This window comes from Quercus suber, unplaced genomic scaffold, assembly GCF_002906115.3.
Source record: "Quercus suber isolate HL8 unplaced genomic scaffold, Cork oak 2.0 scaffold_90, whole genome shotgun sequence".
Taxonomy (NCBI): domain Eukaryota; kingdom Viridiplantae; phylum Streptophyta; class Magnoliopsida; order Fagales; family Fagaceae; genus Quercus; species Quercus suber.
This window is the reverse complement of record NW_027069555.1, coordinates 733,804-746,428: the sequence shown is the minus strand read 5'-3', so window position 1 is coordinate 746,428 and position 12,625 is coordinate 733,804. Positions and strand designations below refer to the sequence as shown.

Sequence of the window (12,625 nt, the reverse complement as noted above, 5' to 3'; positions counted from 1 at the left end):
TTATAATTTATGTATAATAATTAAATTGGTGTCAAAATTTTGGGGTGTTACAGGGACCCTCAAGATGAAGAATTATCACAGTCCGACGAGGACATCTCCTGTCCGAAGAGGTTGTAATCCTCTGACGCGATATCCTAGATCAATTGAATGTGTGAAAGGCCAGAATGACCTTCCGAGGACTCCATCTGATCAAGATAAGCTCTGAGCATGCTATGGAATGATAAGGATGGAGAAATATCTAAGGGGAAAGCTGCTGCCACCGTATTTAATGCACTGCAACAACTTTTCTAGCCGCATTTATGTGGAGAAGACCCTTGAACAGTGCATCCTAACCTACCGCCACTCACACAGATCTAAAAGAAGATGCCTGACGTGACATGTACTCCAGCAAACTCATGGATGAGGAACACATGGACGATGGAGATGAGGACAAGAGTGACTATATAAAGGAATGAAGCTCCTAGCAATGGGGGACACTGGGTTGTAACCCTAAGATTGTGGTTCATCAAAAGAAAACAAACTGTATAGCTCCTCGAATTATCAAAGTTTACGTGCAAATTAATGTCAGCTTGTGTTTGAAAGCTGTTGTTATCAACCTCATACTTAATCTAGCTCTTTCACCTATACTCTACAAATTAATTGTCTTTGGGCTTGGGCCACAAAAACCAACCCTACAATTTCTAACCCCAACTTATTTCTATTTAAAAAAAAAAAATCCCAAAATTCTAAGCCCTGCCTGATTAGATCAAAACCTTGTGCGGATTATTCAAATTTCAAAGTGAAACTCATATCAACGAGCATTACAAACAGAGAGAAAAGGCCTAAAGGAAAGCAAAGATATATCCTCCTCCATTTTATAAACCCTAGCTAGCCTAGTCTTCTCTTCAAACCCTAGCTGGCTAGACATGGCCAGTATGTTTGAGCTAGTTCGGAATGTCTATTACTTCATCATGGGTCTGTTGGTCATGTACGTCTCTTTCCTTTCAGACCAATATCTTTGGTCCAAAGAGACAACACCGGCAGCTTTTCAGTATATAGAGGAAATATGCATTCAACCCAACTTCAGGAACTACACCTTTGATTGCACCAAGCTTTTGACACCCGACCATGAGGACGTCAAAGCTGTAACTTCTAAGGAAGATCTTCTCATGGTTGCTTTAACCAAGACTTCAACTTTGGCTCAATCCCTTCTAGATGACTTAAACGAGCTCAACCGCTCGAGTCTCGGTTGGGGTTGGGTCGATAACAAGTCAGAAGTTTTGGATTGTATAGATGAATTAGATATAATAGTAAAGCTGTTCGATGAAGCTGTGTCTTCCTTGCGAGGTGGAGATCCAACTACGCTCGATTATGTCTTCAGACACATTGAGATATATCAAAAAGCTTGCATGAACAGGTTAAGAGAAGTCAGGACCAGTTTTACAAAGAAAGATTCAAAAATGTCAAAAAAGCAAAGGAATTTGCTCGTTGCTCTTTTCATCACTTCGTCCTTACTGAAGAAGAGTATTGAGTTAGGCGAATCGACACGGGCTTGGCTCACTCATTTCCATTCGAAAGAGTTTAAAAGGAGAGACGATGTTAAGCCAGATATAATTGTTGCACAAGATGGATCAGGCCATGTCAAATCTATATTTGAAGCTGTTGAATTAGCTCCTAAGTTTGGAAGCAGACCTTTCGTTATAAAGATAATGGCTGGAATTTACAGAGAATACGTTGTCATCCCCAAGGACAAGACTAATCTTCGATTTGTTGGTGAAAGCAGTAGAACAACCATCATAACTGACAATCGATATCACTGTGGAGTATCGATAATTGAATCTGCTACCATGTGTAAGTCTCTCAATGAAACTTTTCTCTTTTAATATTTAGTTCTATTGATCATAGTTGTTAATATATTACATATAGAATGAGGAAAAATATCGTATCTTAGATATCTTTTGACCGTGGAATCTTATGAACATATCAAAAAATCATAAACATGTAACATGTGGGGAAAAAAAAAAAAAAAAAAAAAATTAAACACAAAACTTTTTAGTAGAACAAGTTGTTAGACTTGTGTTTTGACACAAAATTGTTAGGCTACTTGATTGAGTTCAATAAAAAAACATGTCTATGAGTTTTTTTTTCTCATAATTATCTCTTTCTTCTACAAAATTTACACAACACACTTAAGTACTTCACTTTTATTTTATATAATAAAATGGCAATATAGTTTTTTTTTTTGTAAGTTAAGAAGTTAGAATGCCAAGAAGAAATGTAAAGAAAGATTATTAAAATAGAAGAACAAAAGGTAGTAATAGTAAATGTTGATGATGAAGAAGAGAATGTCAATAAAAAAAATAATTTCATAAGATGATAAATATGATAATAACATTATCTTACGTATTTTTTTGTTTTGTGACTAAGTATGATAATGAATGGCTAATTTTCTAATTTCCTTTTTTTTAATATAATTTTTTTGGCAATTCTGTGTAAGAAAAGATATAATTTTCTTTTGATATTATTTTCAGCTGTATATGGTTTTGGATTCACTGCTGAAGAACTAACCATTGAAAACACTGCCAAACCTACAAAGCAAGCTGTTGCACTTGCTGTTTCTGCAGATAGAGTTGCCTTCTATAAGTGCAACTTCACTGGATACCAAAACACACTCTATGTGCATAAAGGTAACCAGTTTTATAAAAATTGCATTGTGGAAGGCACAATGAACTTCATTTTTGGAAAGGGCAGTGCTGTGTTTCAAGAGTGTCTTATTTTGGTTAAAGAGCCATTGTTAAATCAAAAGCATATATTAACTGTTGATGGAAGGAATGAGGACCCAAAAGGTTTGGGAAATGGTATTAGCGTACAAAAGTCTGTTATTGGAGCAGCAGCTGATAACACTTCGTTGAAAAAATCTAGTAATACTATATTTCTTGGACGAACATTTGGATATGTGAATCAAACAGCCATCATTCAATGTTATATTGGACATTTGATTCATCCCAATGGATGGTTAGATTCGAATGATCAAGGCCAACTTGGTTCTACAAACAATGTTGAACATGAGAACTATGGTGCTGGGACTAACTTGGAAAAGAGAGTTAAAGGGAAAGGATACAACAGCAAACTCTCACGAGAGGAAGTCGAAGAGTATAGCGCAAGAAACTTCATAAATGGCAAAAGCTGGTTGCCGGAGACTGGGTTTCCCTTTGATTTAGATATTGCTTAGTATAAAATTTTATTTTATTTTTTGTTACTTCAATAGTTACTACAGGGAAGATGGAATTTGATTCATTTGAATGCAGGATATTGTGCCAGTTGTACAAGGCTCTTGGCATTAGTTTATAGTTTGTTCTCTCAATGTTCTTAGTTTAGTAGAATTATCTATCTTTACAGATTTTGGACATGAAGTTACCTAATTTATGTCTTCTAAGTTATCTTATTTATTTCTTTTTTGTTTTGTAAGATCTTTTATGTCATCTTTTGGTTATTTTATGTTGCATTTTATTAAAGTGGCCCAATTCCAAGGCAATTTGGCCCAATGTCTATAGGGATGGTTCCCTCATGGCCACCTATAAAGCCTTTTTATGTATTAATCCAATTATGTATATGATGATGTTCACTTATAGAAGTTTAGTTGGCTAATCATCCTCACAAATTGCAATGGAGTAGTCGGAAGACTCAGAACAAGTAGTCACCTATATGAAGCCTTTTTCTCTTAATGCAATTATGTATATGATGCTGGTCGCTTATAGAAGTTTGGTTGGGCTAATTAATTTCACAGTGACTCCGTTTGCCATATCTTAAAGTCACTCAAATAATAGTCCTCTATGTCCGCTTCAAGGTGGCAATCATTTTACTTTATTTCTGAAGCTAAACTTACATCTTACCACTTACGACTAACCTTTCATAAGTTGTTTTGTTTCAAAAATTAACAAGAAGTACGCCTTTGAACTAATGTTTTTAGAACACTGTTGATTTACAATTTTTGTTCAATGAGACAAACCTTTTAAGAGTTAACATTGAGTTAACAAGCTTTTACCCACCGATAGAATTTTTTACTTAAAGCAGTTGTGATTATTTTTATTCTCTAGAGTTGTTGTTCAAAGAATCTCTGCGAGTAAGTACATATTAAGAATGCTAACCTCGGTCAAATCAAAACATTATACTAATCAGGAAGTATTAAAAAAATATAATCAGCAAATGTCGGCTAGCTGAACTAAAATTATCTCTAGCAAGACTTTGGTTCAGGTAACCAAAAATTTTAGGCCGGTTCACAAATCACAAATCACCATGCCAGCTTTTGCATACTAACTTTTCAATACAATAATGAGCAAGTCTTATGGTATCGATGATGGGTCCAGAACTCATACAATACCATGTGCGAGGAACTGATGTGTGGGAAAAAAAAAAAAAAAAAAAAACCTAACAGCAAAAAGGAAAGCAGAGAGATACTTCCATGAAACAAACCAAAAAAAAAAAAAAAAAGGGAAAAGAGAAAAGAGAAAAAGAAAAAAGTGAAAAGTGAAAAAAAGGAAAACCACAAACTCAGGTCACCCCTAGTTCCAAACTCAAGGTGAGCTGCCTTCCAATTCCATAACTTTTACATCCTTTGCTTTTCTACGAATCTTGTCTTGTTGCATCTGTATCAATAACATTCATATTTCGTTTAGTTCATATTAATTGAAGTTTCTATATAATAAACAATGGCTTTCAACAAAATTTATGGTAATCAGTCATTTACTTGGGAGGTTGTTTACTAGCCCAACAATTCAAAAATGAGAGAGAGAGAGAGAGAGAGAGAGAGAGAGGAAATATACAATAATACATGGTACAAACTTGGTATAATTAATCAGCAAAGAACCACATGTTTAGCTATTAGATACAGACCCACAAAAGAACAATATTCTTTTCCTGTGTGAGAGGTCTTGGGCAACCACCTAGCTAGGGTTTTTTTTTATGTATATTTTTATCAACATTTTTTTTTAAGGCTAGCTTTGTGTTCAATGTTGAAGAACAAGTGAAGTGACCCTGACAGCATTTTAGATGATTCATACTCACCCACATAATTCAATTAGAAATACCAGAAGCCATCATTGACAGAATACAGTACACATGAGGCCAGAAAGATATGTTCTTGAATTAAGTTAATGATATCCAAAAACCCCTTTACTAACATAGCTTGAATATAACGGGAATGTGAGAGAAATTAGAACCTTAGTATTTTTCAGTGATGTCGGCCAAAGGATAGTGGGGGATTTTTCATAGGCAAGTGGTAAATCGAGAATCCTGTCCAACAGCTCCAAGCACCCGGCATGCTACCTCCATCAATTTTCCTGCATTCATCAATTTTTATTTCAGCAGAAATTAATGGGAAAGATGTTGCTGCCTACCCAACTACTCCTAAATTGATAATAAAAATCAACAAGAAAACCAAAGTTAAATGATTAATTTCTTTATGTGATTTCAGCCTTCCTAATTAAAGATGAATTAAAAGAAGATAAAGGAAAAAGTTCCTACTTTTGTGAGCTAGACTAGACAGCATGCTTTTAGGACAATGGGTTAGGCACAGCATTATCATCAATCATGGTTTTCTACTCTTTGCTTCAGGGATGTATTTATATTGGACAAAATTTAGCTACAAAATTGGTTGTAGCGTAAGGTTACAACCTTACTCAATATCTTATTATTGGAGGTGAATTTTGACAAATCTACATTGGATTACATTTTCTTCTTATATCCTTCATCTTGAAAATTTCTAGAAAATTAAAGATCAATATATGTCATCAATAAATTGTTTAAATTGCAAGTTTTTTAATTTAAAATTATGCATAAAATATAATCTATAATCTTAAAGTAAATAATATCTATTGATACAAAATTTGATATTGTATTAAGGTATTAAGAACATGTAATTCAACGGTTTGATTTTCGAAATATGTAGTAATATTAATGATATTGAGTAAGGTTTTATTAACTAAACTTTGTCCTTTATATTTAAACATAAACTATTGCCAACTTTTACAAATTCAAGCTAAGGTTAAGTCTTAAAACGCAAATTGAAACGCCAATATATTTTGGTCCCTAAATACCTAAAAATAGTTCATTATTACATAATTATGCAACAAACCACAGCCAAGAAATGTAATTTGTATTATAAACCAAAAACACAATAAACCATCACAAGATTTACAATGTGTTCATCAAACTTAAAAAAATAAGCAATAATCTCCTAACTTTACTCAAAAGTAGTGCTCCTGATATTAATTTTCATTGAATTGAAGAAAATTTTCTGTCTAATAGCCTTTACCTTCCCTCTCAAATACTCAAGATTCACTCAAAAACCCCTAAAAACTCAAAAGGTGAAGTCCCTATGATGTTAACTTTCTTCACTAAAATAAATATTAATATTGACAGGGGACTATTTGCAAAAGTGAAATTAGNAAAGGAAAGCAGAGAGATACTTCCATGGATACATTATTACAGAAAGAATAATATTCTTTATTGTATTTCACAATTTTCCCTGTTTAAATGTTTTATTGAACAGGCAGAAGCCAACGTGCAAGATACTCCGGCCCATTCCATCTCGATTCGATTACACACGGCATAAACCCAGCCTCCTAACAAATTTTTGGATTAAGAACAAAATACACTTATGTACTAAAATAGTAGGTATATATGAAACTAGAGTAACTCTTTTACCTCTTCAAGAACCCAAACCCACCCAAAAAAAAAAAAAAAAAAGGGAAAAGAGAAAAGAGAAAAAGAAAAAAGTGAAAAGTGAAAAAAAGGAAAACCACAAACTCAGGTCACCCCTAGTTCCAAACTCAAGGTGAGCTGCCTTCCAATTCCATAACTTTTACATCCTTTGCTTTTCTACGAATCTTGTCTTGTTGCATCTGTATCAATAACATTCATATTTCGTTTAGTTCATATTAATTGAAGTTCTATATAATAATAAACAATGGCTTTCAACAAAATTTATGGTAATCAGTCATAAGTTAGATAAGGTTGATTGCTCGATTACCCAAAGTTTAGGGAGGTGGTAAATGGTAATAGTGTAGAGTAGTTTTTTTTTTTTTTTTTTTTTGGCAATTTACCCTATCAATTTTCTATGTTAAACAAATTAAGGAAATAGCAAAAATATACAATCAGGATTAATTAGAAACTACAAAAGGTCCAGCTGTTAGCTAAAAGAGAAGGTATACATGTTTACTTATCTGGGTCAATACAAAGTCATGCAATACAATAGTCGTTGGAAATAAAAGGTAATAAGGAAAGATACCAAAGACAAAACATCATTATCATGACTAACTGGATTTTGTGCTGTTTTCAATTTTCTAATTCTAAGGCCCTACCCTACTATTCAATTATAAAATTCTAATACCCTCACAAAATTAATTTTTCCTCTTAGTTGCCCACTTTCTATTAACTCATCCATTAACCCACCCCAAACGCTTTTTTCTTATTAACACTTCTTTTGGGTTTTTGACAAGGTCAAATTTTCCAACTGATTTGTAATTCAGCATTATCTTACAACAAAGAGTGTAAAATATATTTTAAATAATAAGCACACCGTCTTTCTTCAATATCCAAGTTGATTGGTGATCCTATTTTACAAATTTACTGCCATATCAACAATTTAATGGCTTAATTGTTCGGTCCAATGTTTCCAAAATTTTTAAAATTTCAACCTAATATAAGAAAACATTAAAATGATAAAATACCATGAATGAACTATTGAAAAGTGATCCTAACAAACTAGGTTCAGTTTTGGTATGGTTCAAATGTAAATTCTGCTTAGCAATAGTGAACCTCAAGACTCATGATCAACGTAAAGCAATCCATAATGACATACAAGTAATTCCACTTCCAATAACTAACCTAGTCTATTTCACATCATGCTAAGCACCTCGATCTTTCATATGCTACCCAAATTTCCACACTAAGATTCCAAACTCCCAGTCTAAGTCATTTCCTTTCACTTTCTTTCTTCATAAGCAAACATCACATTAAAATATACACCCCAAAATGCAATTCTTTCTACCCCATACTTTACTCCACAATAGCATCTTGACCCAGTCACAATATCTCACTTTCACTTCACTACACCTAACCCCAAAAAGAATAACAAAAACAAAACTGTCACATTCTATAACACTTCAGTATGTATTTTCATGATTAGTCTGCTGATTTTGATTATCATCCCCACCTAGCAATACCAGAATCCGGCTGGCAGCTCTAAAATTTACAAACAAGCAACACAGAATGAACTTACATTTCATAAATGGCAATTAAATCACTACCACAAGTGTTAAAAATAATGATCAAACAATTAAACTCACACTAATTTATCACTAAGTCAAAAACAAAACTGTCACATTCTATAACCCTTCAATATGTATTTTCATGATTAGTTTGCTGATTTTGATTATCATCCCCACCTACCAATACCAGAGTCCGGCAGGGAACTCCAAAATTTACAAACAAGCAACACAGAATGAACTTACATTTCATAAATGGCAAATAAATCACTATCATAAGTGTTAAAAAAGTAATGATCAAACAATTAAACTCACACTGATTTATCACTAAGTCATTACTAATTACTCGCCAAGAGTCTTTAATTATCGAACAGTAAAAATAAATTCACATACCTCTCCTGGGCTTGGACACAACCTTGGTGGGCTGGGCGGTTTTCTTGGGCTCCACCTCCTCCGGCGGGAACAAAACTCCGTCGATCCCTTGCACCGAGATCCGGCCATCGGTATAAATATCCGGGTCGAATAAATAGGCGGATCCATCACCTTGTCCAAACTTAACCGACCCATCAGCTTCCTGGGCCACCACTTTATGCGGCAAACGCAGCGTATCGTACCTGACTTTCCCAAACCTCCTCACCGCATTGTACATACTCTCCTCCGTCTGGTACTCCGGCACCAAATGGTAGTACATTATTTGCTCCGGTGCCCCTGGCTCACTCAACTGCTCCGTCGTTAGCTTGGCCATGGCTTCGTCGTTTGGAGCCAACACAGTTAAAACGTAGCCCTCTGAAACTAACCGACCCATTTCGGTTGCTAAGGAAGTCAGGTTCACCAAAATATCAGCCATTTCGTTGTACCCGCCGTAGTGAAGAAGGGTGTGAATGAAGTCTTTTACTTGAGCCTCGCCGTTGAAGTGGTGGTGTGGTCCGCCGGGTCCGGGCGCCGGTGCCGGAGCTAGAGATGGGCCAGGTGCTAAAGCGTCGTAGATCGGAAGAGCCGGCGGCGAACCGGGATTCGCCGGCGGTGCCGGTTTCTTCAAACGGTGAGTTCTCGGGTCGACTTCCGGGGCTGCTTCGGGTTTGACGGCGGAGATTGAGCGGAGGCTACGGCGTTTGTTGAAGTCGTCTTGCACGGACTGTGGGATGAGCAAGCGTTCGATTCCGTGGATGACTCCGTCGGGTCGGGTCAGGAAATCCGGGTGGATGAGCTTCGCGCGGTCAACGGTTTTGTCTCCGGTCTTCTCGTGGCGGGTGAGGAAGAGGTGGTCGTGGGAGAGAGTGCGGTGGTGTTGAGTTGACTCGGGGTGAGTTGGCCACTGGTTGGATCCGATCCGAGTTGGGATAATGTGGAACATCAAGAGCTTTTGGAGAGACTTGAGATTGCCAGGCTCGAGCAAAAAGCGCTTGAACTCGGGGTCGAGATCGCGTTCCAGAGCTTCATTTCTGGGTGCGAAGATTGTGATGTTGTGCTTGCCGACTGTCTCTTCTAGCGTCTGCAACAGCAAGGCCTTTTCAACCAACTCGGCCAGCTCAGTGTAATGCGAGTCCAGAAGAGCGACGAGGACCGAGTTGGAGTTTATTTGGCCAGAGTTATTCGCAGGAGAGGAAGATCTGATGTTGGGATTTTCCGACAATGCGAGGCATATTCCGACGAAGAAGACGAGAATAGACGAGATAAAAACGAGCCTCGAGACGCCATAGACGTGAAAATCCATGGCGAAAGAAAAGAGCGGTGGATTCAGAAGAGAGAGAGAGACAGTAGAGAGAGTTCTTCTGGGTTGTTGTGTGTGATATGGTTTATGTGGTTGTGTTTCTTTGTTTTTCTTTTTGTTTGGTCATTTGCATTTTTTTGGTTTTTACTGTTTCAGTGTGATGTGTGTGATTGTGTTTTTCCTTTTTGGTCTAAATGATAAACGCACTGGGTTTTTTTTTTGGGGGGTTTGTTTAGAAGTTGTGAAGGAGTTAAAGTAAAAGTGTGGGGATTGGAAAGGGAGGGGAGGTGTCGGTTGCGGTGTGAAACAGTGAGGGACTATAAGTCTATAACTAGTATAGTAGTGTGTTAAAGAAGAGTAATATTAAAATAAAAAAAAAAGTGTGCAACGTGGCAAACATGGAATTACTAGGTCTGGCTGGCTGGGCGTGACGGCAATAGTTGGTTCGGACAGGCTGGTTAAGTAGGGTCCAGGTCCAGGTGGACCTGGTGTTGGTCCAAAATCCATAAATTTCAGCTTGAAGGCTTTGAAGTCATGTCTCGTGGCTCATATTCTCAAAAAAAAAAATGTCTCGTGGCTCATGGTGAAAGTGGCTTTGATGGGAGAGTTGAGAGTTTGACTCTTCTGTTCCGGGGTTGACTGCCGTAAGTATTAAGTCCAGATACATGTTGTACGTCTACTAGCTTCGTATTCCACATGACCAAAATACATGCACATACGACACCACAGAACAGTCTACGGACAGGAATACGGTTGCAATATGAGTACTAGAAATTTTAAAACATTGTTATAAATATTGGGTCATGGATCGTGTTAAGAGATACTCTTAAAACAATTATTAATAAACTAAATTATAAAAGTTTTTTAACATTATTTTCATACAAAATATAAAAAGCTATAAAAATATTAATTGTTTTATCATTTTTTCATAAAATATTTTTAAAAATAATTCATAAATCCATGCCCTTAGAATGCTAGTATTAGAGGTATAAAGACCTCCAATTGCTATTTTGCCCTCTAAACCCTTAAAATCCTGCAACATTTAGGTATGTAAACTTGAATTTTTTGTCTCTCCCGCTATAGTAAGGCTACATATATGCAAACTCACTATTCACAGGTTATATTCTTAAATCCTAATATTTTATTAACTCCTACTTCTCTCCCTCCTCTGACTCTTCCTCTTTCTCACTATTCTTTTTTCCCTTTCTTGGTCTCTCCCTCTCCTCTCTTCTTCGTCTCTCTTCCATCTCTCCCTCTTGTCTCTCCATTTCCTACTCTTCTCTCTCTATTTCTCTATTCTTTTTGCCCCTTCTCGGTCTCTTCCTTTCTGAATCGGTGATTTTTGGGTTCAATGGTGGCATTTTGATGGTGGGTTTTAGTGGTGGAGTTAAATTGGTGGTTGGGTTTGGTGATGGCTGTTTCGGTGCTTGTTGGGTTTGTTTAATGGTGGGTTTCGATGATGGTTGTTTTGGTGGCTGGGTTTCGGTGGTGGTTGGGTTCTATTTGAGGTGGCTAGGGCTGGTAGTTTGGGTTTTGTTTGGGTGTGGTGGGTTTCAATGTATGTGTTTCTTAGTTGTGAGCCGTCTAGTCAACTCAGACTCATTTCGATGGAAATTCAAGAAGAAGAGGATAAAGTTGTACTTGAACCTATTAAGCTTGGGTGAGTTCCAGGGATCGTAGGTCTGACAAGTGGTGAATGGTGAAGATGGCAGTGGGTGGCTAAGAGAGAGAGAGATAGGAAGAGAGACCGAAATTAAAGAGAAGAGAGAGAGAGAGAGAGTCAATTTTTTATATTATTTTAATAGGTTGTATGTAAAAATAAAAATTGGGATGTGGGATGAATTTTAAAGTGAGTTGGTATAATAGATAAAAACAAGTTTTTAGATGGTAAAATACAACTTTTATACCATCCCCAATGCTAGTGCTCTTAGAGCATCCGTAAAGGAGAATGAAAGTGAATTTAGTCTAATGATAATAGAACAGTAGCAAAATCATGGAATTCTTTTGTATATAATTAGCAAAAAAGAGTAAGAGTCTAGAGGCACAATATTTGGAGTAATTCTTAGGTACTCTCGGAGTATGATGAATGATACTTCCTCCTTTCACATTAATGATGTGGTCCATTCATTAAATTCATAGCAAGGTTCATCATAAATGTGAGAGGATAAAACATTATTCATCGTGCTCTGAGAGTACTTAAATATTTTTCCAATTTTTGTTACAACTTAGTAAAGTGAACTAGTGTGAGTGTGATGGTGAACAATTATTTTTTTATGAACTAATCAATTATTTTTTTACTATTTGTAGTCAATCATTTCAATAAATTGTAACAAAAGTTGTGTTATTAAACTTGTATGGTCAGTTTTTGTTGCCCAAGCCCAAAGAATATGGGTTAAAGGCCCAACGAACCCAGAATAATGAATTTGTAGAGAGTTGATCGAAGGTTTAAACGCTGGCCGGCGTTCAGGAAGCATGAACTCTTTTCTTTTTATTGAAAAATACTAAGAACAGTTTACAACTAGGGGATGCTCCTCGGCCATGGGCCGAGGAGGTTTTTTCTTCCCCTTTTCTTTTTTCCTCCCAGCCCCCCTTTTACACTTTGCTTCTTTTCCTTATATATCTCTCACTCTCCTTCTTCCTTCTGTCGATCATCTACTGGCCTCCTCCC

General features: G+C 36.4%; 2 protein-coding genes across 2 annotated transcripts; one reads left to right on the top strand and one right to left on the bottom strand.

The window, feature by feature from the left end:
- The first annotated feature begins 905 nt into the window (after window positions 1-905).
- LOC112040796 (pectinesterase) lies at window positions 906-3,211 on the top strand. Its single transcript, XM_024073694.2, has 2 exons — window positions 906-1,830; window positions 2,511-3,211. The coding sequence occupies exons 1-2, from the start codon at window positions 906-908 to the stop codon at window positions 3,209-3,211; spliced, it is 1,626 nt and encodes a 541-aa protein (XP_023929462.2).
- A 1,239-nt stretch (window positions 3,212-4,450) lies between these two features.
- On the bottom strand, window positions 4,451-10,278 carry LOC112040765 (fasciclin-like arabinogalactan protein 17). Its single transcript, XM_065774323.1, has 3 exons — window positions 8,640-10,278; window positions 5,199-5,318; window positions 4,451-4,625 (listed from the first exon to the last, which is right to left on the bottom strand). Exons 1-2 carry the CDS (start codon window positions 9,958-9,960, stop codon window positions 5,245-5,247), a joined length of 1,395 nt encoding a protein of 464 aa, XP_065630395.1. The 5' UTR covers window positions 9,961-10,278; the 3' UTR covers window positions 4,451-4,625; window positions 5,199-5,244.
- Between the last annotated feature and the right edge of the window lie 2,347 nt (window positions 10,279-12,625).

Excerpts from the sequence above, each read along its gene's own strand:
- LOC112040796 (XM_024073694.2), top strand. The coding sequence starts at position 906 with ATGGCCAGTATGTTTGAGCTAGTTCGGAATGTCTATTACTTCATCATG. Across the intron at positions 1,831-2,510 it reads AATTGAATCTGCTACCATGT|CTGTATATGGTTTTGGATTC; the intron begins GTAAGTCTCTCA and ends TATTATTTTCAG.
- LOC112040765 (XM_065774323.1), bottom strand. The coding sequence starts at position 9,960 with ATGGATTTTCACGTCTATGGCGTCTCGAGGCTCGTTTTTATCTCGTCT. Across the intron at positions 5,319-8,639 it reads TGTGTCCAAGCCCAGGAGAG|GAAAATTGATGGAGGTAGCA; the intron begins GTATGTGAATTT and ends TGATGAATGCAG.